Raw genomic sequence first — 22,519 nt, 5'->3', positions numbered from 1 at the left:
GAAGGAACACAACCTGGCTGAACCCAGTTTAACCCGTGAGCTTGAGGAGAGACTACCCAGCAGGCCTGATCCTCAATGGCCATCTTGTTCCAGCCTTATCACTGGAAACCAAAAGCCCCTGTATCTTTAGCAAAGGACTTCAAATCATCTCTCCCAGAATGGCCAGCGAGGTACCAGCCCCGAGAGTGACCCCTTTGCTTTGCTTCTGAGAAAAAAAAATCAGCAGAAGCAACTCTTCTTTGATCATGGGCTCCCGAGAACTCCTCTCTCAAGCAGAGCTGTCCTCCAGACCCCACGGGATGGACGACAGCCCTCTACAAAATGCCCACTTTGCTCAGGGCATCTGACAAGGTATTCCCTGACCTCACAGTGGCCCTGGCACCTGTAACTATACAGAGAGACCCTTCCACTTTTAGTCCTTTTGTGATGCCCAGTTGGCTAGGCAAGCTCTAGCTTGGAGATGTTGGGCAGAACCACATAGTTCCTACACTGGCCAAGCTTACCCCCAGCAGGCAGTGCAATCTTTTTAAAAAGCCGCCTGATCCATTAGATTCCATCCCACCCCCACCCCCAGCTCCATGAGCTCTTCGTGCATTCAGGATATCAAGGTAGGCCCTAGAGTTCATGCCTTCGCTTGCTGAGCTTTGCCCAGCAGGCTCCAGGCTTTGGATGTCCACGCGGTGGCTGGACCAGGCTACCTATCCTCTATCTGCTGTAAGGACAAGATTACCATAGACTTCCTTTTTCTGTGAAACCGAGTAGTCACAAAAGTAGCTTGGGAGAATGGGAATCACCTGAACTTTCCTTCCGTGCCTTGATCGGCTTCACTGGAGGCGGGAGGAAGCTAGCTTAAGGCGGCCCACGCGCGGGCTGCTGAGCCACTGGGCGGCGTCTCTCCTAGTGGCCATGGCCGGGACTTCAGGGCACTGGGCTTTTTGTGACAGAGCGTCGGGTGACACAGGCTATCAGGCTGCCTGGGCGGAGTGGGCGCAGTGTACTGCGGGCCGCTGCAGACAGGGGGCAGCCGCGCCCACTTCCTCCGCCACTCCGCACCCGCCGGCGGAGCACCCGGGGTGGCAGCGCTGCGCGCCCAGACCTACCCGGCTGCGGCGAGGCGGCCCTCGGCGCGCTCCGGTCCCACCGCGCGCTTTGCGACCCGGCTGCGGAGCGTTCGGCTGCCCACATGGACTCGACGCTGAAACGGAACCGCTCGGAGGAGCCGGCGGAGCTCCCGCCGCCCGCCCGGGAGGCGGAGGAGAAAGAGGAGGAGGAAGAAAGGATGGAGCAGGGCCTGGAGGAGGAGGAAGAGGTGGACCCCCGGATCCAGGTAGGACGCGTGACAGGAGCCCACGGCCGCGCCCCGCCAGGGCTGCCGTGGAACTCGGCGTCTACGCAGACACACGCCTTACAGCCTCGCGTGTTCGCGGTCGCGGGGTGGGGGCTGCCAAAATCCAGGCGCTTCACCAAGGGTAGGGACACCCCCATTTCACAGTCTTCCCTGGGGAAGGCTTCGGTGCCCGCGTGAACGCGGCCTGATTATTGCGGGGATCTCTGCAGACCCTCGGCCCAACCCGAGGGTCCCTACAACACGACCAGCGGTTCAGGCGGATTCCAACAAAGGAAAAAGGGGGCGGGGGCCCTGAGCTGAGTCGGGGTACCTCAGAGCAGCTTTCCGCGCCTGGAGCACTGCACAGCCTCGGGGCTGCGGCGCAACGTTATCCGGGCTGAGTGGATGCAGACATCGTGGTGGGCGAGCAGGGCAAGGTGGTTGTCGCCTGCCCCTGGAGTGTGGGCTGCACCGGTGAGGGGCGCCTCGGGAGCCCTCACCTGGCAGAGGTGCCTGGCCTGGGCCGCCTGCCTTCCTCTTTTGGTTCATTGTCAACACATGGTGAGCATCGTTGCCACCTTTGACACAGTGTTACACTTGGCCTGAGATTGTTTAAAAGCCTCCTTTTCCTTGTGAGGTCAGTGTGAACACCCACCCGGGACAGCTGATGCGCAAAGCCGATGCGTGGAGGCAGGGAAAGCAGAGAAAGCCTGGCTTTCTGCGCCTCCATTTCCAGGAGAGAGAGTTAAAAAACAATTTCCAGGAGTGACAGCTTAACCTCTTCACCTTCCTAACCACAAAGCAGATTCCTTTCCATGACCCGTTTTGTACCCTTTCCATAAATCATTTTTTAAAAATTGCTTTTGAGCATGCTTTGCGATTTCGGGATCCATAATTGATTTTTAAGTGCACAGATAAAGGAGAAAAAAAAGAGCATGCTTTTAATTCACCAGTTTGGCTTAAATTAATTATTTTGTTAAATCAACACGTTAAAGACCAGTGAAAAAAACCTTCTTCTCATTGGTTATCCTGTTAATTCAGACCCTGGGTTTGGATTACAGAATCTTATGGTTTTGGTGTGGAATTGTTAGTAAGACCTTTGTTCACAGAGCTAAGATGATGAGTTAACTCATGCTGGCTACTTCTTACAAAATGCCAGATTGCAAATGTTTAAAAAGAGGCAGGATTAAAGCCAGTTAACCAACAACACCCCAGTTAGGCATGGTGAATAGTACACAGCTAGAAAAAAAAAAATCATCTCTTTAAAGGAAAATAGCCCTTGATGAGTTAATGCTGGGAGTCTGCCTTTGGCCCGGCTGCGCTGGCCTTGTGATTTGGTGTGGCTGTATTTTCCTGTACCGATTTCCTTGAAAAGTTATTTTCTAAAGCAAAGGGTGCTGTTTTGACTGGGTTACGTTAGTGTTTGTGATAGGCAGTTCACCTGGAAAACAAAACAAAACAGTGACCTTTCAGGAAAGATAAATCTGTAGGACCTTAAAGGCGTCAAAAAAGGCCACAGCCTACAAAAGGTTTTAGAAATGCCCGCAGCGCTGTCTTTTAGCCGAGCCTCAGCTGCTTTCTTGAAGAATAAACCGACTTTCATCATTCAGGGGTGACTCTCCAGCTGTAAACTAAGTTACACTAGAAACAAAAGGCCAGTCTTCTAATCTCTCTCTCTCTCTCTCTCTCTCTCTCTCTTCATTAGGGAGAACTGGAGAAGTTAAATCAATCCACGGATGATATCAACAGACGGGAGACTGAACTTGAGGTACGGAGAGGAGAGCTGGGGCACTGTTCTTGGGTGAAACGGTGTCAGTCACCTTTGACCCTGGGCTGGTTAACTTTGTTTTACTAGCTGGAGGGTGACGCAGGAGGCCCCTGCTTGGATGCCGAGCAACAGTGTGTGCCACCCCAGTCCAGGCTGTGGGCGGATGCCTGTGGATCCAATTTCATGTGCTGGTTTTCATTATAGAGGCTCCACTGGGGCCCAAATCAAGGGCTGAGCAGAGTATTAAACAATGCCTTAAGCTCCGAGTATTCCTGTATCTTTGGAAAGGCTAAAAGAGTTGAGATTTGGCCCAACGCTTTCATGGCGTTTACATTTCTCAGTATTTTATTCAGGGTGGCTCCTTCCATTCATGCTTGGAACCGTTATGGTTTCCTTGGACTTAAGCCAGATATTTTACTTCCCATCCTAACAATTTACCTCTTTCTGATTCCCTGCTCAGTTCTTTGCTGTTTGCGAGTGCAGAATGTAATTATCTTAATGGTAACAAAAAGCTGTCTGGGCTGGGAAGGGCTTTCCTGCTGGGAAAAACTTTGGGAGATAAGATCTTGATTTGAACGTGAGAATGTTCCAGCCTTCCTGTAAACAAGTTGGGGTTCTTAGAAGCTACCAGTTTCTAGTAATGGTTGGGGTTACTAGCCAACAGGGAGCGACTGCCAGGCCTGAGGGACTTCGGAGAGCTGCTCGGAGAACCCGTTTCTACTGTAGGAAGAGCTGCTCTGCTGAGCCTAGGGAGAAAGCAGAGAACATCGGCTCCCGGAGCCAGGATGTGGGGATCGAAAAATCCTTTGCTGGAGTTCACTGCGGGCAGCCTGCTTTCTGACAGCAGGTAGCCTTGGGACTCACAGATCCCTGCATGCTAAAGTTGAAGGAAGGTTTATCTATCACTAACTCCCATTCTGACCTACGTAAGGAATTGGAGAACTGTTTGTGAAGTTGGGCAATTGGAAACTCTCAGAATATCACATTTCTAGTACATTAAACAAACAAACAAACAAACAGAATCTCTGCCAATTTTAGGGGGAAACTTTCCCCTAAGGTGTCACAACAGCCCAGAGCCTGTGTGTGTGTGTGTGTGTGTGTGTGTGTGTATTTTAAACATTCTCATGTAGTCTTAGCTGACTTCAAAATTCAGTGTGTAGTGGAGGACGACTTTGAATTCTGGATTCATCTCCACATCCTGGGGTTTCAGGCCTGTGCCACTATATCCAGCTACTCCAGACTCTCATGTCTGCATCGCAAATGGACACAGACAAGTTGGAAAGAATTGTTTTGTTTGTTTTGAGTAGAAAATTTGGCTTGTTTATGTTTGTAGCATTGGAATGAAACCCAGGGCCTAATGCATGCTAGACAAGCACTCCACCGATGGACTTGTGAAACTGGGGTGAACAGAAATCAGGAACAGCTGGCTAAGCATGCTGTATATCCCTGCAATCCCAGAACCTGGGAGGCAGAGGCAGGAGGTTCAGGAGTTGAAGGTCACATAGTTACAGGTAGCAAGCTTGAGGCAAATGACTGTCTCATGAAAGAAAAGAAAAGAAAAGAAAAGAGAAAGAAAAAAGGAAGGAAGGAAGAAAAGTAATCAGGGACCGTTGAGGCAGAGAGCTGAGGTGGCAAGGAGAATGGTCTAGCTTTCTGTTTGGGTTTCCAAGAGAGATGATCAACCTTGGTTTGTCTGTCCTCTTTGCTTGCTTATCCATGTTGACCACCATTCTGGGTGGAAACAAGATAGTCTCATAGCCCCATAACTCGGTCTTCATGGCACCTGCCTTCTGGGAGTTAGGTTGGTTCATTTGTTAAACTCTTTTTAGCCCTGATTTCCAAATTCCACAGATTTGGTGTGTCACAGGAAGCCACTGGACAGGTGTTTCCTGCTCGGCTCTGGGACACTTTTGGAGCCTTGGGCACATTAGCCAGGTTTCTCGAGAGGACCAGAGCTTAAGGATAATTCTCTTTCTCTCCAGAAAGGGGGGTTATTAGAACGCCTTAAAGGCTGTGGGCCAACCAGCCCACCAATGGCAGGTTCAGGAATCCAGTAGTTGCTCAGTCCACAAAGATGGATGTCTCAACTGGTCTTCAGTATACACTGGGATCCCAAAGAAGTGGGCTCCCATGCCAGCGAAGGAATGGACTTGCCAGGGAGAGAGAGAGCAAGCGGGCAGAGAGAGAGAGAGAGAGAGAGAGAGAGAAAGAGAGAGAGAGAGAGAGAGAGAGAGAGAGAGCTCCTTCTTCCACGTTCTTTCTGTGGGCTGCCAGTGGAAGGTGCGGTCCAGATTAAACCTGGACCTTCTCACCTCAAAAGCAGTCTGGATTCAAAAGTGGGTCTTCCCACTTTACATGATTTTATTTAGGAAAAAGTCCCTCACAGGTGTACCCTGCCACTTGGGTTTTAGTTAATTCCTGCTATAATAGGCTCACAACCAAGGATTCCCGGCTGAATGATATGAGCTGAGGGCTTGTGTAGGGTAGCCTGGCTGGGTTGTGTTGTTGGGTGGCCTTCCTCTAGTAGGGTTACAACCAGGACTGACTCAGAGACATAGTAATAAGCCACAGAAGCAATTTAAAAACTCCCTAGTTGCCACATTAAAAAGACATAGGGGAAATTAATGGTAACGTATTTTGTTTAACCCAGAATATTCACAGTAGTATAAATTCAACAGGGACTCACTGTAACAAAATAATTAATGTGGGGGCTGGCAGTGTGGCTCAGAGCATGCTCACAAGGCCAAGGCCAGAGCTCAATTCCAGGACGTGGGGGAGGGATCAGCAGGCATGGGGGTGGGCACATGGGATGATGTTGAAGATGGAAGCTGAGGACACACACATACACACACACACACACACACACACACACACAGGCCAGGGAAGCAGCCTTTCACCTCACCCTCGCCGCAACCCCAGCAGCTCCCGGTGTTTGTGTGCTAAGCTGTGCAGAGCTTTGACTTAGAGCACATCCCCACCGTACTGCAGAACTCAGCAGCCGTATGCACAGCCGGGTGGTCCTGAACTAGGTGTTTCCTATCAAATTCATGATGATGTTGCTAGAATCTGGAGTTGAGAACCGGACTGTGCTCATGAGTATGAGGCTCTGGCCTTCGGCTTTGTGTCAGGATGTGGGGTGAATATGACAAAGCCTTGCCTTCAAAGAGTTTCCATTTTCGTCGAGCTGGGTAACCATTTCACAAACAATTGGAAGCAAGCAGTAGGAACGCATCCCTGGACCAAGATCTGATAAGGAAACAAGTTGGGTGTGGGGCTGGGAGTATGGCCAAAAGACCTAGCATTTAGGAAATAGAAGCTAAAGGATCCGGAGTTCAGAGTTTCCCTCAGTTACTTGGTGAATTTGAGACCAGCCTGGGCTACATGAGACTTTGTATACAAAAACAAAATGTGCTATAGATATTGAAACAGGAGGATCACTGTGAGTTCAAAGGAAGTGTGGATTATGTCCCTGTCTGAAATAAATAGATAGTTTTCAGAGGTTTGGCATTTGACTAGCTCATGGGAATACAACTGTGTTTCCCCTGGAACAGAGACTCAGCATTACTGTTAGTGGTCATGTCTATGGCTAAGAATGGGTCCCACAGTAAGATGCTTATTAGCATGGTAGCTCATGCCTATAATCCTAATACTTGGGAGGCTGAATCTAGATTTTGACTTTGTGTCTGTTCTGTAATCCCAGTACTTGGAGGTAGAGACAGATCAGGTGTTCAAAGCCAGCCTGGCTTCTGTCTCAAAAAAAACAAAACAAAACAAAACAAAAAACAAAAAACCAGAGACACCTATTCTGTCAGGCAGGGAACTACAGATGTAATCCCAGCTCCTACTTAGAAGTTGGAGGCAGGAAGCTAATGTGATCTGTCAAGATTGTAGGTAGAGTTCAAGGCTAGCCCAGCAACTGAGACCCTGTCTTGAAGCACGTCAAAAGGGCCCGGGATGCACTCAGCGGCAGCGGCGGCAGGTTACTTTCTAGTATGTGGTAGACCCTGGTTTCAGTCCCTGCATGCATCCCAATTAAAAACTCAAACCAAACCGATAGCTATTCAATATATTTATTATCAGTTAACTAATACTGAACTAACGTCTACCTCCCATTTATGCCATGTGCCACATAGACACATAAGGTACCACGAGGGCACTGTGGCATCCGTTAGACATTGTCTTAGAAACCTAAAAAACAAACCAGAACTGGTGTCCTTTCCTCTGACTCTGAAATGCTAAAGTTACAGGCTTATGCCACCACATTCTGGAGACCACTGCCATTTAAAAATAAATAAATAAAAGAACAAAATAAAACAAAAACAACTTTTTTTTTTTGAGATAGGATCTTTCACTATATAGTTTTGAACTCCCTCTGTAGACCAGGCTGGCCTCAACACGGTCTGTTTGCCTCCACAGTCCTGAAATTAAAGGTATGCACCACCATGCCTCATCCTTTAAAAAAATACTGTTTTATTATTTTTATGTGGATGGCTTATGAGCACATGCGTGTGTGCATGCGTGCATGCCTGTGTAAGTGCAGAGTCAGTTCTCTCCGATCATGTGAGCAGTTCTGGGGTTGGAACTTGGGTTCCACCTGGCTTGGTAGCGCCTTTAACTGCTGAGCCATCTTGCTTTCTGTCCCCTTGTTTCAAATATTTAAGCTAGATTAGACCAAAAAAGAAATTCTAACTAATTAGAGCCAAGATTTGCAATATTCCATACTTTTATGTGTAAATATATACATGTACATATATAAACATACCTTTATAAAAACCTGTCTTCAGCATTTCTCCTGCATGTTCTGGAAGGAGGCTTTCCTTGGGCTGGCTGAGGGAGCAGGAGGGGGAGGCGGGGCCACCTGCTAGTCAGACCTTCAGCTCCTCAGCTGCAGTCTACAGCTGGCCCCTCCCCCTCCCCTTCCTGGGAGACCGGAGCCCAGCTTGTGAATGTTTCTTTGCTCTCCTGCTCTGAGAATGCACAGTCTTGCAAGATGACTTGAAAAATAAATCTCTGGGGTTCTCCCAGCTCGCTTAAGGCCTGCACCCAGAACCAACCTTTTCCTCCCTCCAGGAGCAAACCTTTCACTTAAGAAAGCAAAAACCAGAAACGAAAATAACAGCCATGTTTTGAGCTTGGGAACTCCAGGGAAGGAGGGGGCGGATTTCAGACAGCCTGACTTCTGTCCCTAATGGATTTATCAACACAAGTGGAAGAGAAAAATACCCTTATTAAAGGACAGTGCCGTCACACCCTGCCAGTTTCTTCTCTGTGTATGTGGGTGTGGTAGGCACTGGGCCAGGAAGGTCCTGTCAAACAGCTTGGTGCTTTGAAGAAAGTGCTAGAGAACACTTGCAGAGATAACCGACTGAGAAAAATGTAGTTAATAACCGTACATGTCTTTAAGCAGGTACCAAATCCAGGGCCTGGTGGCAGATCAGCTGGGCTGGGTGGAGTGAGACCTGGTTGAAAGGAATATCTTCCCATCCCCCACACATCCAGTGGGGTAGACTAGAGTCCTGTTGAGACACAGGGGCTGCGGTAGTTGATGGATCACGAGCCGTGAATCTGCGGGCACGGGGCCTCCTATCCCCTGGGTGGAATCATGGACTGCTGAGAGAGAGAGAGAGAGACAGAGAGAGAGAGAGAGACCTGGAGGATCTGACAGGATGGAGACCATCAAGGACAAGACCCAGTGAGCTCAGATCATGTGACATAACCCTCCAGAGCGGTCTGGAGTGCAGAGGAAGAGCGCTGACCGGACAGATGCTGCCTGTGTGAGGACTGTCGGAAGCAGGACAATGCTTTTGTTCTATGGTTCGCTTCAGCAACAGAAGCCGAGTTTCTCACAGAGCCAGAGGCTAGAAATTCAAGGTTGAGCTCCTTGCCAGTGTGCACAGGATGCTTCTGGCTGTCTTCTCATCAGAAAGAAAGCAAACAGTTGCCTAGTTCTCTTCTTGTGAGTACAGTTATCTGTGTATTGGGGCCCATCCGTTCAGCCTCGGTGAACCTGCAACTCTAAAGGCCCATTTCTAAATACTGTCGAAAAGGGGACCTCAGGCCCTAAGTCAGTCCGCAGTCACTTTCCTCAGCGGAGCTTCTGATGAGACCCCCCCAGCCCCCCCGGTTTGTGAGGGAGACTTTGAGAATTGTTAAGAACTTACTGGAGAAACACGTAATGGTGCTCTGTCCATTTGTAGTTAGGGGTTTAGAATGAAGTCTGCTCCTGGTACTGGACCATGGTAACAGCTGTCTGTCTGTCTAGACAACAGGTCTCTTGTGAGCATCTCAGTATAACCCCACTGGGCCTGCTGCTATCCTGCCCTCTGACCTGATGCTTTGGGTGCAGCATGCATGGTGTGTGATGCTGGAATCGTGCTTCGGGCTCAGGGTTGGCGGGTACTGAACTCTATCTCCCAGCCTTTCTTTTTTCCATTTCGAGTTAGAGTTTCTCAAAGCCGCTTTGCCCAGGCAGGCCTCAAGTTCACTGTATAGCCGAGCTAGGCATTAAGCCGACAATCCTCCTGCCTCAGCCTCTGGAGTCACTGTGATTACAGGTTTGTATATCCCATATTCCCTGCTTACTGAGTGTGGGAACCTTGAGCAGGTCACGAGGGTGTGCGCCTCAGTTTCTTGGTTTGTAAGATGGCTGTGAGCTACCGAAGCCCCAGAGCCCTGGAGAAGGGAACAGGTGCAGAGAGGAAGGACCATGGCTTGGGCACCAGGTGACTTGGGTTAAAATAAGAGGTCTGATAACTTTGAAGGGACCTTGTAGCTTGAAGCCGCAGGGTCATCTGTGACTGTTGACAGTGGTGACTCCTGTCCAGACCCGCAGGTGGTCTGGGAGGGAGAGAAAATGCTGGGTGAGAGGTTACTTTAGAGTCATATATGGTGGAGGACTTCCTGGGTTCTCGGGTGGCAAGAGGCCTGAAGCCTGCTGGGTGCTGGTTGTCCATCTAGGCTAGGCTGGCCACAGGATCTGGTAATGGTGCTGTTGTCCATTCTTGGTAGAGAGGTGGTTCTTGCTGACAAGCCAGAGAGAGGGCTTGTAATGACCGGGTTTAGGCAAGGTGAATTTTGCAGCCATGAGACCAAGTGGGGCTTTGTGCCTGAAGGCATCTGCGGTGTCACAGAGACAGCTTGGTGGGTGGTGCATGCCACTAATCCCAGTGCCTGGATTAGGAGACAGGATCATCAAGATCAACCAACCTCTCTACGTGTCCAGTTCTAGGCCTGCCTGGGTAACCTGACAGCTTTTCTCAAAAAACGAATAGCATAGCAAGCAGAAGTGAACTTGGTGCTCTGAGTGGGTCCTGGGGACACCTCCTGGGGTTGGCTTTAGGGTGCTAGGTAAATGCATAACACCACATGGCCCCATCATGGCTGTGCGATCATAGATTGTCACGAGATGCATTGGGCCTCAGTTTCCTAATTGGTGATGGTAATAGTGTTGCTGCTTATTGTCTGGGGGGAGGGGCGGCTTCAGCAGGGTGGGGGATCATAGGACAGGCTTTCTGTCTATTCTAGAATGTGTCTTTTGGCTCTTTTGGCTTCCTTGGGTCTTTTAATAATGACACATGACAACATGAGCACCTGCTGTGTGCTGTACTCTGCTCAACATCAAGCCCTCAAAACAACTGTATGATATAACCATGTTGCCTCATTTCAGTTAAAAAAAAAAAAAACTAATACAGGATGAATGCAGGTGTCATAACTGTAAGCTCAGCCCCTGAGTGGCTGAGATGAGGGATCAGTTCAAGGTCAACCTGGGATATATAGAAAGACCCTATTTCAAAGAACCCCAACTACCACCACCACCACCACCACCACCACTACCACCAAATCAACCAGTCAACCATAGAATCCAAGTGTCATCTTTATGGCAAGCAGTTCTGGGCACCACACTGTTCTTAGGGTGACTTTGAGAGAGTTGTGACTATCCTTGATAAAATATAAGCTGTGTTCTCCTTTCCCTTCCCATAATCTGTTCACTTATGAAGGTGTTGGCTCATGAAAGTATAATATTCAAGTATCTTTGAATATGTTAACATCTTAAAAATTGAGACAGAGTCGCCCTCTGTAGATAGCTGGCCTGGGATTCAGATGAGCCTGTCCTGTGTGTGTGCTACTGCACCTGGCCTATGCTAAAACATTTTTAAAGTGGCTGTTTTTGGTGTGTGTTGGAGGGGGAGTAGGAGAAAGAGTCTCATGTAGCCTGGGCTGCCTTCAAACTCCTGATTCTCCCATCTCTATAATGCAAGTTTGGGATCACCACTCAGCACTATTATACCCAGCTGTAGGGTAGCCTTTAGTATTAAAAAAGGTGTGACTTGTGGCCATGGGCAAATGGCTATGATATATTTTGAAAACATTAGGTAATAAAAGTATATGTATGTTGGGGCTGTAGAATGCTCAGCAGTTAAGAGCACATGCTACTCTTCTAGAGGACTAAAGTTGGTTCCTAGCACCCACCTTGATCATCTTATAGCTAACTGTAACTCCAGTTTCAGGGGATCAACACCCTCTTCTGGCCTCTGAGAGAACCTACCAACAGCTTATAGTCACAAGACACATACATACACATAAAAAACCAAAACCATGTGTAAGGTATATATAGTAAAAGAATGTGCATATAAGAGGAAAAAGGTCTTTTTACAGTATTTCCAGTGTGGACTGATCACTACTAGTTAGCACACAGTGTATATTGATTACTTCTACTTAGAGCTAAGTAGACACAGAAATTAACAGCGAGTCTTCTGGGCTGGGCATGGTAGCTTATGCCTGCTGTCACAGCACTGGGAGGCTTAGGCAGGAGGATAAGTTCAAGGAAACCTTGCAAACAAAGATGACTTTGCAGAGTCCTTTTTAGTAGTTTGGCAATGCTGTGGTGTTTTACTTTGGGTTTGTTTTACTATGTTTTGTAGAAACAATCAGTTCACAATGGAGTTGAACAAACCTGTCATCAGTAGTTTGAGAAGCTCAGGTCAAAAAGTAAGACTGTGTTCAGACGTTACCGGGGGTCAAGGCTGCCGCTGAGAAGGCGGCGGGTGACTTCATTATTCATTTCTTGGTGCTTTTCTAATTATTTACAATGATTGTGTTTTATCGTGTTAGGCAGAGGGCTGATAGAAGAAATGAACCTATTATAAAAGGATGATTTCTGTGCCAGAGAAATTATTTTTTATGGAAAGAATTTTAGGAACAATAAAGACTGTTGGGAAAAGCTTGGGATTGATAGTTCCTGCCTTAATTGTAAATAAAACCCATGTTTGATGGGTGTGCTGAGTCAGTTTTTGTCAACTTGACTCAAATGGGTGTCACTTGGGAAGAGGGAACCTCCCTGGAGGAATTGCCTCCGTAAGACTGGCCTGGGGCAAGCCAGTGTTCTTGATTGGTGGTTGATAGTGGTGCTGCCCTGTGTGGGTGGTCCTGCATTGCATAAGAAAGCAGGCTGAGCAGACCACAGAGAAAGCCAGTAAACAGAGTCCCGCCAAGTCTCTACTTCAGTTTCTGCCTCAGTTTCCTTCCATGATGAGCTATAAGCTGTAAGGTGACTGAAATTGTTTCTTCCCTAAACTGCGTTTGGTCACAGTGTTACAGCAGCAGAAAGCACAGTACCACAGTAGGGCTTCTCGGTGAGTACCACAGCTCAGTGAGGTACTGCCTCAAGATTGTAGTAATTCTTGGGAGAATGAAGAATGTCTTAACTGCATCTTAGATGCCCTGTAACCAAGAAGCCCTCATCTGTGTGGTTGGTGAACAACAATAGAAAACATCTCAAAGGGTAAGACTCTTTAGACAGTTCCACTTAGTTGTTGTTTGTATTTGAGTGTCTGAATACCTCCACCCCCTCTCTGTCTCTTTGGAGACATTCTTATGTAGCCCAGGCTAGGATTGTAGGTGTGTTGTTGACCCCACCCCCACTCAGTCTCTTGTGATAGGTCTCATTCTATCTCCGACTGGCCGGGAACTCAAGATCCCCCTGCCTCTGCCTCCCAAAAGATGAGGTAAGAGGTGTGCAGCAGAATGTCTAGCTTGAGTCATTTCTAAATGGACAAAGCCTTATGGGCACGTGTAGGCTCAAGTCTTATATACAGGGTTCGAGGCTTGCACAAATGCAGGCACTGTAGTCACTGTAGCAAACGATACACTCTGGGCTTCGGCTAAAATATAGACATACCCATTGAATCCTGAAATCGATCAATTGACAGGAAAAATTGAATGTCTCATTTTGAAGCTGCAAAAACCCATGAGAGCATTCTCAGATTTTCAGCTCGGACTCATCATCTGGTCACAGGTGCCAGCTATTGTAGCTTAGGTTGACTTCATACAGCCGTGTGACTGTATCCCTAGGTTTGTCTAAGGTTGCCATCCATTATCGAGGTCTTCAGAAAACAGACAGGCATTGGCAGTTGGAAGATTCAGCATTGTATCTGTAGTTTTAATGGTCAAATTGACAGAGTGCGCTGGTCTCCATGGACTGAAACCTTTTAACACAGAACTGTGATCTTTTTTTTTTTTCAGCATTTATTATGGGACACTTAACATAGTGTGTGTGTGTGTGTGTGTGTGTGTGTGTGTGTTGGCTGGGGATATTAAACATCCCTCCAACCTCAGTCTTTGGCAGCCAGCCCAGCTATCTTTGCCCAGCCTTCTTCTCTGGACTTCCTCATTCTACCCATGGATGTTTCTAGCAGTACCAATAGATGTGCCTTCCCCCCTCCCCCAATGGATTGTACCCAAGAGTGTCATAGAAATTTGCAAAGCAACTCTTAGAGAGCTTGGTGAATCAGCCCCTTTCATTTCCTTAAAGGAAGATGGAAAATTTTTGTTCTATTCTTGTCTGAGTTTTCCTTTGCTGGGTTTTGCTGGATTATCTAAGAGATGCTCATGTTTGCACTGACTGAAATGAGCTGCTAGCGGGCAGACAATGGAAGGAATATCCGCTGTTTGTTGCACCAGTGGTCAGACCCACTTTGTGGGGCTGCGCTCATTGTTTGACATCAGCCTCAGCCAAAGCACGATGGATGAATGGGGGATGAATGGGGGAAGAATGGGGCTCTCTTGCTATGTCCACCCCGCCCTTCTGATGCCAGGAGCCAGAAGTTAGTTTGGACAGATTTGAAGCCCACAAGTTGACTGTCTGTCTCTTCCTTGGGTTTTGACTGGTTTTGTTTTTGTTTTGAGAGAAGAGATAAAACAGATATTGTTCCTTCTGGCTTTTATGGCTACCATTTCTGTCTAAAAACAAACACCTGCTACCTTTGGAGTTGACAGCAGCCATTTTGTTTGGGCCGTGGTTTGTAGGTCAAGATTTGGCAAAGAAGAAGCGAGGCTCAGCTAGGCTGTCCTTTCTTAAGGAGCCTCCTGCAGTTGTGGTCAGGTGGTGGTTGGAAATGTGGTCATCTGAGGGCACGATGACACCATGGTGGTCACTGGGGGGGGGCGGGGGGCCCGACACAGGCTATGCTGGCCCTTGGCTGGAAGTTAAGTTGGTGTTTGTAGCTAGGGCGTCGGCAAGCACCTTTCCAATATGGTGCTCTCGGATTCTCTGACTTTCTTAGGATGTGTGGCATCTCCCAGAGTGCTGGTCCCAAGATGACCACATGGAAACCTGTCAGCTTTTTCCGTCCAATCTGCTGAACTTTCAGTGTGGTGCAACTATATTTTCTTGATCCAGGCACAGACAGACCTAACTTCAGATTCCTTCTAATGGGAGCAGTGCTGAAGAATTCTGGGTCATGTTAGAAAGTACCATACTTGTGGTGGTCTCAGAGATACCGGGACAACTCTGTACTTCCTTTTTGGAGGCAGACTTCGCAAGCAGCCCCATTTCTCCATGCTTTTGAGAGGTGCTTTAATGTTTAGCCAGCCAGCAAAACAAGGACTTTGGTTAGTACTCAGGGTAACTGGAGACAAGCCAGCCCCCCGACAGGGCAGGGGGCAGGTTTTAGCAGGGCTAGGGTATTGATTCGTCATAGGGAATTTGTTGCTGCTTTGCCATTTCTTACAGATTGTGCTATAGGAGCCTGCAAGATGGCTCGGTAGGTTAAGGCCCTTGCTGCCAATGCTGACAGCTTAAGTGGGGCCCATGGGACCCACATGGCAGGAGAGAAGTGACTCCTAGAAGTTGTTCCGCCCACACTCCCCAACATCCATGCACACGCACATGCAGCAGAAACAAAAATAATTTATTAAATCACGTTATGGCCAATGCCTGTTGGGGGGAAAAATGAGTGTCATCTAGAGCCAGGGGTAGGAGTTGTGCCTGCTAAGCTAGAGGGCACCTTCTAAAGGCCACTCCTGATGTGGTGTGTCTTTCCTTGTTGGCTGCTGGGTCCCGGAGAAGTGAAATCCCAATGTTGAGTTCATTTGTTGGAAACTGGATCCGCTTCCCCAGCTGGAACTTGTTGAAGAAGCTAAGCTCTTAACGTTGTGAAACTTGGAGTCAAAAACTGCCTGGAAGAGGTTTTATGGGGGGAGGGGAGAGCAAGTCCAAATAAACTCCATGGCTAGAAGCTGGTGGCTGTCATTTGCCACCCGGGAGCACTACCTCCGGGGAGCACTACCTCTGGGGAGCACTACCTCTGGGGAGCACTACCTTCTGTGTGCAGTTTGGAAACATGGGTAGGTTTGTTTGTTTGTTTGTTTTTGTTTTTCTCCTGTCAGGATTGATTTACTTTATTTCTTGATATAGGGTCTCATTATACAGCCCTGGCTGACCTGGAATGCCCTGTGTAGACCAGACTAGCCTTGAATTCACAGAGATCTATCCACCTGCCTCTGCCTCTCAAGCTCTGGGATTCAAGATGTGTGTTACCAGTCCCTGCATTTTACTTTAAATTATTTGTGAGCATGCCTGTGTGTGTGTGGGGGGGGGGTATGCACATGACTGACTTAGAGGCCAGGAGGAGATATTGGGTCCTCTAGCACTGGTTACAGGTGACTATGAACTGTGATAAGGGTCCTGGAAACACTCTGTCCTCTGGAGCAGGGCCTCCTAACCCTCTAGGCATCTTTTCAGCCCTGGGTTGTTTGTTTCAGCTATTCTGAATTTTAATTTCCTTCTCTTTCAGATGAAAAAAAGAAAGAGGGCAAGAAGGCAGACAGAGAGATCTATCTGGCAAGGGCTGTTAATGATTTAATGAGGTGCTGTCCATACAATGCCCAGAACTCCATGACACACAGTGTTTAGCCAGACCTGGTCCTGCCCTCACCTTCTCTGGTTGACGAATCTACATCAGAATAGCTATTGAGTGAGAGCTAAGTGTGTGTTAAAGGTTGGGGTGGGTAATTGTGGTCTCATAATAGTCCTTGAAGACACTGATGAAAAACACCACTGAGTGGACTGAGAGGTGAGTCCGTCCTCCTAGGTCACACTGTCAGTGGAGATAGAGCCAGGACTTACGTGCAGGCTCTGAGGGGAGCCCATGCACTTTAGTGGTTTGGGGGTACATGTTCGGGAGTATGGAGGAGACCCCTGAGATTCCTGTTGGGATTGCTGAGTTGAACGGAGCAGCTGGGTTTCCAGTCCTAACTGTGACACCAGGCAAGCATCCTCCTGGGAGACGGACAAACTTGGTTTCCTCATCTGTGAAATGGGAGCCTCTGTGTTAACTGATGGGAGTCCTTTTCCATTCTCTCATGGATTTCATTTTTTTTTGGCTAGCCACGTGCAGCGGCCTACCTTACAAAACGCCTGTAATGCTGACATGCTGGGAAATCCAAAGGCTTCATAGTCAGTCTGTGCCGCAACAGACTTAGACTTTAATTTTTTTGCAGTACTAGGGATTGGACCTAGCTAGGGCCTCTTTCATTCAAGGCAGGTCTCTGATACTGAGCTATGTCTGCAGCCTTTACTTATTTTTTATTTTGGTCTCATTAAGTTGACCGCAACTGGCCTTGAACTTGCAGTCTTTTGGCCTCAGTGTCCCAGGTGGCTGAGACTTTAGGCTTGTACCACAAGATCTGACAAAACCTAAAGTTTGTTGAGACAGTACTTGACACAAGTTTTACAAGGACCCAGAGATTGGAGGGTTGAAGGTGTGGAGCCTCTGTCCTTGTGCCCCGTACTTTCAGAAGCAGATGCTTTGATTGTGGCCCTGGTGTGTCTGTAAAGAGGTCACGGTGGGTGGAGTTTCGACACAGATCCCTTGCACTGTTCTGTGCTCTCCTCTTCTTCCATGCCGGTAGCTGTGGTGAGGAGGGAGACGCCTGAAAGCTAGCAGAAGTGACCCAGACGGCTCTCCTGGAACGCTGTGGTGGGCGGACACATGCTGTGGGCAGAGGCAGTGCCAGATGATCTCCAGAGCTTCCCAAGCCTGGGCCCTGATCTTACCCTGTTGACGTGGTTCTAAACCCCAGCTGCTCATAAAGTGGACCTTGTATTTGGAACAGCCTGACTGATGGTGGGAACACTACCTGTGCACATCGGTTGTATGTCTGAGGTTTAGTGACCCAGATTTGTCTTTAAGCATGGGTCTCAAAGTAGAAACAGTTAAACAGTTCTTTGGCTTAAACACGGAAACAGTCTGCTTGTGGCTGAAGTCAGTGAAGCCGTAATGTGCTTTAGTAATTCTGCCTCCCTCTTAAAAAATCCCGTGGGTTCAAGAATGTGTGTGTGGCTGACGCTTGAAAAAGCGCAGGGCCTGTCAGTTTCTCTGGCTGGGCGTCCTGGCCCAAGTCCACAGGGCGTCTGTCACTCCAATCCCTCCTTTCCCAGGAGGACTTGCCCGACTGACCCTGGCGCTGGCTGCTTGCGAAGGCTGATGAGTTTCTTCCTCTGTGGAGCTTTGGGCCTTGGGTGTTGAGATATTCCTTCCCGATGGCCTGAGCCCCATTCTCGTGCCATTGAAGACAGAAAGTGAACTGAAAGGGAGCCATTTTCTAACTGAGAGGCATTCTGCAAGGGCACAGTCCCCTGTCCCAGATCACACTGAGAAAAGAAAAGAAAAAGGAGAGGGAGGAAGGCAAAAGAAAAGCAGGCGTGAGGAGAGGAGGTGGACAGGGCTTGCCAGGGCTCCATATCTGCTCAGGCCTCTGCCCGTCCTACTGTCCTTTGCTCTCCAGGCTCACCCGACACAGCCTTGAGTTGTTTTTAATAACTCGGGACAGTGTTTTGGCAGAATGTCCCTACAAGCCACACTCCTCTTGCCTTGGCCTCCGCAGGGCTGGGATTGTAGGTGTGTGTCCCCAGACTCAAGGGAGATAGCTGACGTGGTGCAGTAGTCAGGGAAGAGCAAGTAGCAGGGGAGCAGTGCTAATGTTCTGATTCTGGTCACTGCGCCATCATATATGATTATGATTTATCTTTAAAAAATGCAGACCGAATGTTCACAAGTCTCTATTTTACCCTCGATTTTCCCCAATCTGAAATTATTTTAAAATGAAAAAAAAAAAAACAAAAACGTTCTTTTCATTCCAATTTTGACTGTGGAATCCTGACACTGGCCACATGTTTAAAGGAAGGCTGTGATGTTCAGGGCCAGATCCTCATCTGCTGGTGTGGAAGTATTTCCTGGTCAAATCAGAGGTAACCAGAACCCATCTACCTGGAGTGGTAGTAGTGGATTCTACCAAGGCCTTAAGCTTTGTAAAGGTCTTTAGTTTTAGGGGGACTGCAGGAAGAAACCATGGTGGTCTCCATCCTTCCTCTTGGTTCAGAATCAGAATGGGCGGTGTGAAGCCATGGAAGGACTGGGGTAAGGAGCAGGAGCTGGCTTGGACACCAAAGCTGCCCAGGGACCTGGGACCTCCCCCAAGGTTAGGCACTTCCGTGCTTTGCCCCACTGTCCACTAAAGTTCCGAAAGGTCATAGGAGTAGTTCCTGGGGCCCAGGGGAGGGAAGAAGTGTTGGGTATTCCACATATGGTGTCTTAGTCAAGGTTTCTATTCCTGCACAAACACCCTGACCAAGAAACAAGCTGGGGAGGAAAGGATTTATTCAGCTTACAGTTCCACATTGCTGTTTATCACCAAAGGAAGTCAGGACTGGAGCTCAAGCAGGTCAGGGAGCACGAGCTGATGGCCATGGAGGGATGTTTCTTACTGGCTTACTTCCCCTGGCTTGCTCAGCTTTCTTTCTTATAGAACCCAAGACTACCAGCCCACAAAGGGCCTTCCCACCCTCGATCGCTAATTGAGAAAATGCCTTACAGCTGGATCTCATGGAGGCATTTCCTCAAGGGAGGCTCCTTTCTCTGTGATAACTCCAGCTTGTGTCAAGGTGACACACAAAACCAGCCAGTGCATAGGGAGAACCCAGACTTCCCAGAGGTCTTGGTTGGTGCCTGCTGTCCTCATACAGCCACCACCATGCCCCTCATCCTTCCAAGGTGTCCCCCGCCCGACAGATTCAATGACCACATTACTAGAAGTCCCGGGAAGAGCTCAGGGACTTTGCTCCTCTGCCATCTCATGCTGCTCTCTATGAGTGTGGTTCTTGACTATCTCTTCTGTCCCTTTCCTGGCTTTCTGTGTTGTGATCTGTGTGGAAGGGGCTTGTATCAGAAACACGGCATCAGGGTACCCTCTTGTATGGGGGACAGTCCTCAGGGAGGCGACCACCAGGATTAACAGGCCTCTACTCCCAACGTCAAGGCTTGAAGTGGGGAAAGCGTGTGACTGAGGCAGAGGGGCTGTGATCCCAGCGATCGCAGGTTTCCACAATTCAGGCTCCTGGTATTTCCTTCCCTCCTCCTGTTCATGTCCTCTGTCACTGTGAGGTCCTTTAGCCAAGGTGTCCTTTTCAGATGCTTCCACACACGGACTGGGCCGGAACTGTCGTGGCCTCTACAGGGCTAGCCCCAGCTTCTGCTGCTCCTCATGCTGGCTCCCCGTGCCCAGCCCTGCCTCCGCCCAGCCCTGCCTCCCGTGCCCTCACACTTTGCTTGGCCTTTCCAGTTTATCTTCCTGGGCCCTGCTCTACCCAGGCACAGCCGGTCAGCTTCAAAGCCTGCCGTGGGTTCTAAAGGTAGAAACTGCCCTGGCTCCCCTTGTCACTGGGCTGTGCACTGACAGTGGCAACTGCTGGAAGAGCAGGCCGAGTCATAAAAAGTGAGTGTTCTAGGACTGGGACTGCGCTGTCTAGCACGGTAGCCATTAGCCATGTGCAGGGGTTGAAGGTATCATTTAACTTAATTAAAATGTGGTGCATTAACAGCAGCAAGAGTTCCTTTAGCAGCCTGTGGTCCACACGGCTTCACTCTGGAGCCTTTCAGACAGTTCTGTCAGCCAGCAGGGAGCACTTACCCTCTCTGCAAACATGACTCTGAGTGCTTGCTTCGTGTGTGTCGGAAGTGCTCACAAGGACTCTCCAGACCAGATCGGATGTGCTTTGGAAAGCACAGTTTACAGTGAGCTCATTTTAGACACCCCAGCACCAGTCAGAGATCCCCACTGTTTGAGGCGGTGCCTCTTACCATGATTCTAGAGTGCCCTCGCCAACAGTGCCATGACCTTCATCCTGGCACCTTTACCCTAACACGGTTGGTGCCATTTCCGCCTGTTTTAGTTACTCCATAGTGTCTGTTAAGCTGATAATTGTTTCCAGTTCACTCTGTCTGAAAAGGAAGTTTTGTTACTATACATGAGCAGCCATCCACGACAAGGCAAATTCTTAAAAGCAAACTTTTTTTTTAAAGCCTAATTTAGACTAGAAGGCGGGTGTGGTGACACACACCTGTAGTTCCATCACTTGGGAGACTGAGGCAGGAAATTGTCGTGAGTGTGGGGCCAGCCCAGTACTTGTTGTCTCAAAACAACAGACAAGAATAAAAATCTCAAGCCAAGCAAGCAGACAGTAATGCTACTGTGGGCTGGAGGTGTCGCTCAGTAGTTAGAACACTTGCCTGTAAGTTGCCTGGTTCTGTCCCTACCACAACACATGCGAAATAACACGCGTGTGGAAACGTAAATGGTGGCTCTCAGATGGCACACGCTGTGTGGCTCGCCAGGTTCCAGCAGGTCCTTTCTCCCGAAAACTCTGTAGCGGGGCCCCTACTTTTCTAAAAACAAGCCCGGAGATGTAATGGTACCTAATGAAGAGCCCTCCTCTGTAGAAGTCAGAAAGATGGAAAAGTACTCTTACCCAGTACTGTGGCATGTCTAGGTGCACCTTCATGTCTAGAGCATGTGATGGTCATGGTTTGGTGCCATGTAACACACTTGAAGCCTTTGGGCCTTGGGTCACTGCTAATCTCCAATTATCATCGAGTGTCCTGAAGGATTTGTGAAGCCCCAGCAGTATTTATTTATGTTGGAAATTAAAGGGGTTTTGTGGTTGTTTTGAGACAGGGTCTCTCTGCGGGGAACTCACTTTATAGACCAGGCTGGCCTTGAACTCACAGCCACCTCACCGGTGCTGAGACTGCAGGGAGGTGCCACCATGCCCAGCATGGTCTTGTCTATAAAGAGTTTGTTTACCTCACAGTTCTAGATAGTGGACATCCAAATTGCATCTCATCACAGTGGAAGTATGTGTGTCTTGTCTATGTTCTATTTCTTGTGATTGGCACAAGCCACATGGCCTCTGGAAAACTCCAGGGGACACTCATGAGCAGATGAAGGTGAAAGGGCCACGAAATGCAGCCAGTGGGATCGTTCAGTGACCAGAGACACCTGCCACTAAGCTCGATGACTTGAATTTGGTCCCTGGAGCCAATGTGTAGGTGAGAGGAGAGAATGAACTGCACAGATTCATCCCCTGGCCTCCACATGAGGGGAAGCCATGCATGCCCCACCCCACATCATATACACACTGTCCCTGGCCTCCACATGTGGGCCATGCACACATGCCCTACCCACGTCACATAACACACCATCCCTGACCTCCACGTGAGAGCCACATATGCATGCCCCTCCCCCATCATATATACTACATTTTAAAAATAAGGACAAAGTCAAGAGTCCCACTTTACTATGAAAATGGGTTCCAGCATCATGCTCTCTGAGAGGTCTGAGCCACTGGGGACCAGTGCACACTGCATAAAAGGGTCACTGTCTGGACTGAGATGCTTACCCACCGTGTAGCCTCCAGCAGACCATGTCACCTGGCTCGGGTTGTCTTATCTGCATGCTGGGCCTGTGGTTCCTGTTGAGCCTGTCGCTAGGGTCATTTCCAGGTTCACCTCGTGCCTTGGAGGCCTCGCTCCCCGAACCAAAGCTGCGTATTTATAAACAGCACCACCAAGGAGCCTTTGAAGTACATGTCATCTCTGATATGTAGGACAGTTATTTTTAAAAAGCTGACATCCTGTCGCTGTGCCCCTGCTTCTGGGGACACCTCCACAAGCCAGTCATTATTCTCAGTTTACAAGCGAGGTAGCAGAGGCTTGGATAAGCCGATCGGCCAGAGAGCAGGGACTTGTCCCAGTATGTAACCCTGGCACGCTGTTCCTGAGGCTCGCTGGCTTTGGGTGTCTTAGCGG

General features: G+C 48.8%; 1 protein-coding gene across 1 annotated transcript in view; it reads left to right on the top strand.

The window, feature by feature from the left end:
* The first annotated feature begins 1,018 nt into the window (after window positions 1-1,018).
* Sh3bp5 (SH3 domain binding protein 5) overlaps window positions 1,019-22,519 on the top strand; it is a 66,214-nt gene continuing 44,713 nt past the window's right edge. Inside the window, exons 1-2 of the mRNA XM_052190088.1 lie at window positions 1,019-1,327; window positions 3,033-3,095. Coding sequence (XP_052046048.1) covers window positions 1,184-1,327; window positions 3,033-3,095 — 207 coding nt within the window. The 5' untranslated portion in view covers window positions 1,019-1,183. The remainder of the gene's footprint in view (window positions 1,328-3,032; window positions 3,096-22,519) is intronic.

This window comes from Apodemus sylvaticus, chromosome 8, assembly GCF_947179515.1.
Source record: "Apodemus sylvaticus chromosome 8, mApoSyl1.1, whole genome shotgun sequence".
In the NCBI taxonomy this organism is placed as follows: domain Eukaryota; kingdom Metazoa; phylum Chordata; class Mammalia; order Rodentia; family Muridae; genus Apodemus; species Apodemus sylvaticus.
This window is presented reverse-complemented; position numbering and strand designations above follow the sequence as displayed.